The 2,725-nt window shown below is 54.1% G+C and overlaps 1 protein-coding gene across 1 annotated transcript in view; it reads left to right on the plus strand.

Annotated features, from left to right (window-relative positions):
• The window catches only part of PRX (periaxin), a 15,416-nt gene that overhangs the window by 3,721 nt on the left and 8,970 nt on the right, over window positions 1–2,725 (plus strand). The window contains exons 2-4 of the mRNA XM_008069816.2: window positions 567–610; window positions 694–792; window positions 926–1,051. Coding sequence (XP_008068007.1) covers window positions 1,025–1,051 — 27 coding nt within the window. The 5' untranslated portion in view covers window positions 567–610; window positions 694–792; window positions 926–1,024. The remainder of the gene's footprint in view (window positions 1–566; window positions 611–693; window positions 793–925; window positions 1,052–2,725) is intronic.

Here is a 2,725-nt window from a genome sequence, read left to right on the forward strand (position 1 = left end):
CCCAGGCTGGAGTGCAGTGGCATGCTCATGGCCACCGCAGCCTTGACCTGCTGGGCTCGGGCGATCCTTCCACCTCAGCCTTCCAAGTAGCTGGAAGTACAGATGAACACCACCACACCTGGCTAATTGTTTTGTGGTTTATTATAGAGATGAGGTCTCACCAAGTTACCTAGGCTGGTCTCGAACCCCCAGGGCTCAGGCAATCCTCTCACCTCGGCCTTCCAAAGTGCTGGAATTATAGGCTGAGCCACCGTGCCTAGCTGTTCTCCCCATTTTATAGGCGAGAAAACTACAGCACAGAGAGCAGAGGTGATTTGCTCACTGGGAGAGTTATCATCATTTTACAGTGGCCCCCTCAGTCAGCCGAGGCGACTGGCACAGCTGTTAGACAGGCTTAGGAGTCAGTCTTGGCTTTACTGTGTGACACCCCAACTGTGTGACATCTTGGAAAAAGGTGTCGTGAGCCTCAGTTTCTCCACCTGCACTATCGGGATAGGGGGAGTCAGGCATTCAAGAAGCAATCAGTGGGTGTTAGCAGGCAACACTGATCACGTTATTCTTCTTAGAGCCCCGGACCCAGGAGGCCCAAGGAGCTGGAGGTGACCCTCAGGTGAGCACTGGCTGGTGCCATATGCCCCTCCCTGCCCCTCTCTGGTCTGCCTGAAGTCTCATGGCCTGGTCTTTCCCTGGCAGGCAGCAAGACCCCTGAGGAAGGGCGTGAGCCCCGCGGACAGCTGTGCAGCACCTCGAGCTGGGCTCCTGCTAGGAGGCAGTGCCTGTGCCCAGGCAGCGGTGAGAGGACGGCATGGGTGGGGGGAGGGTGGGGCTTCTCCCCTTCTACTATCCACCCTGGCCTTGCCTTAAGAGCATAGCCTCTACCTCTCATCCCCTCCTGGCCTCAAGCTTTCCTCCCTGTCCCCGGCAGGCTCAGAGGCAGCTGCTCCATGCAGAACTGAAGCTGGTCCTGCAGCAGAAGGGGGAGAGGAAGCAGGAACCTGGGGCCCAGGTAACTCCCAGCAGTGTCATGGAGGCCAGGAGCCGGAGTGCTGAGGTGAGTCCCCACAAGACAGACTTGCTGGCATGGGATAGGGGCACAGACCAGGGCACCAAGGAGACACTTCCTGGCTTCTCTGTGCCTTAGCCTCATCATCTATAAAATGGAAATAGCAACAAGGTCTATTTTATGGGTCACTGTGAAGGGAAAAATTAACATATGTAACATGCTTAGTGCATTGCCTGGCACAGACTAAGACTCAAAGCGAATTCATTGGATCATAAAGGTCTCCACCTCTGAATAGTTTGAGGACTCACACTTGGGTCATTTGCACAGAATTTGGGGCCAAGAAAGCCTCCTTGAATGTTAGCTGCTGTTACTATTACTGAAACAGGGCAACGGCATTTACTGTCTTACTGTTTTCCAGGCCCAGAATGAGTCTATTACAAGAATCAAACTGAGGCTGAAGGTGGCAGGCGGGGTGTTAAGCTTGAGGAGCCCCCTAAGCCTACAGGGTGGTTTAGAGGTTCCAGGGTCATAGACCTAAGGTCAAGGCTCAGCCACTTAACTTGCTGTGGGGTATTAGGCAAGTCACTTCTCCTGTCTGGGTTTTGGTGTCCTCCTCTGTGACTGCTCAGGGCTATGCGGAAGATGCAATGAGATGTGCACACAAAATGCTTAACCCAAGGCCTGCAAAGCCCAAGGGTGGTAGGGACGGTCATGCTATTCTTTCCAGCCCTGTCACAACTCTTCTTACCTGCCGGACCCCCTCGTCCCTTGGGGCCATTGCTGTGAGGCATCTGGCCTGGATCCGCTTTCCCCTCCAGCCCTGGGCTCAATTCCAGTGCCGGCCCCAATGTCCTGCCCATTACAGCATACCCTCGGGTCCCTGCTGCTTCAGGCCTCAGCTCACAGTCAGAGGCTTCTGCCAGCACACTCACATGACTCTCCTCTATAGCAGGGAAGTGGGTCCAGAGAGGGCAATGTTCTCCCTCAGACGTACAGCAGACTGGATACCTAGACAGAGCCCAGGTTTCTCACTGCCTCTTCTGGGAAGCCCTGTTGTGAATATCACAGTGCACTGCTGGGCCAGGGCCATTCTGCACCATTTACAGTAAATACCAGGAATGCCATGTCTGCTTGTCCACCATTCATTACCCACACACCCCCCCCTTCATTGGATTCCCTCTCCTGTGGGCGTTATGCAGGTCTTGGGGTCAGAGTCCACAATAGGGCACATTCTAACATATATTCAAGCTTGTAGGGAGGCAAATCTCACTCTCCACTCCCCTCGAAGGCTTAAGGGCCCAGCCTTTTTCTCAGAATCCCATCCTCAAATTTACTCCTTGTTCTGCTGTTATGAAAGCCTCTCCTCATAGCTCGGTCTTGCTCTTAGAATATGAGTCTCCAGCCGGACACTGTTGGAGCACTTTAGGAGGCTGAAGCGGGAGGATCGCTTGAGACCAGGAGTTCAAGACCAGTCTGGGCATTAAAGCGAAACTCAGTCTCTACAAAAAATTTAAAAAGCAACAGCCACAAAAATGAATATAGGTCTCTACCCCAGCTCCATACAACCCCCCATAAACTCCAGCCACACCCCTCTCCTATCTTTGGCACTTTCTATACATTTGGCCCCTCCTCTCTGACCTGTGCTTTCCCGACGCTCCCCGCCACCCCTCACCCCACACCCATCTCTAGCCCCGCCCTCCGAAGATGGCCACGCCCCCCGGT

Source organism: Carlito syrichta, unplaced genomic scaffold, assembly GCF_000164805.1.
Source record: "Carlito syrichta isolate Samal-C Ts95f unplaced genomic scaffold, Tarsius_syrichta-2.0.1 Scaffold111498, whole genome shotgun sequence".
NCBI lineage: Eukaryota > Metazoa > Chordata > Mammalia > Primates > Tarsiidae > Carlito > Carlito syrichta.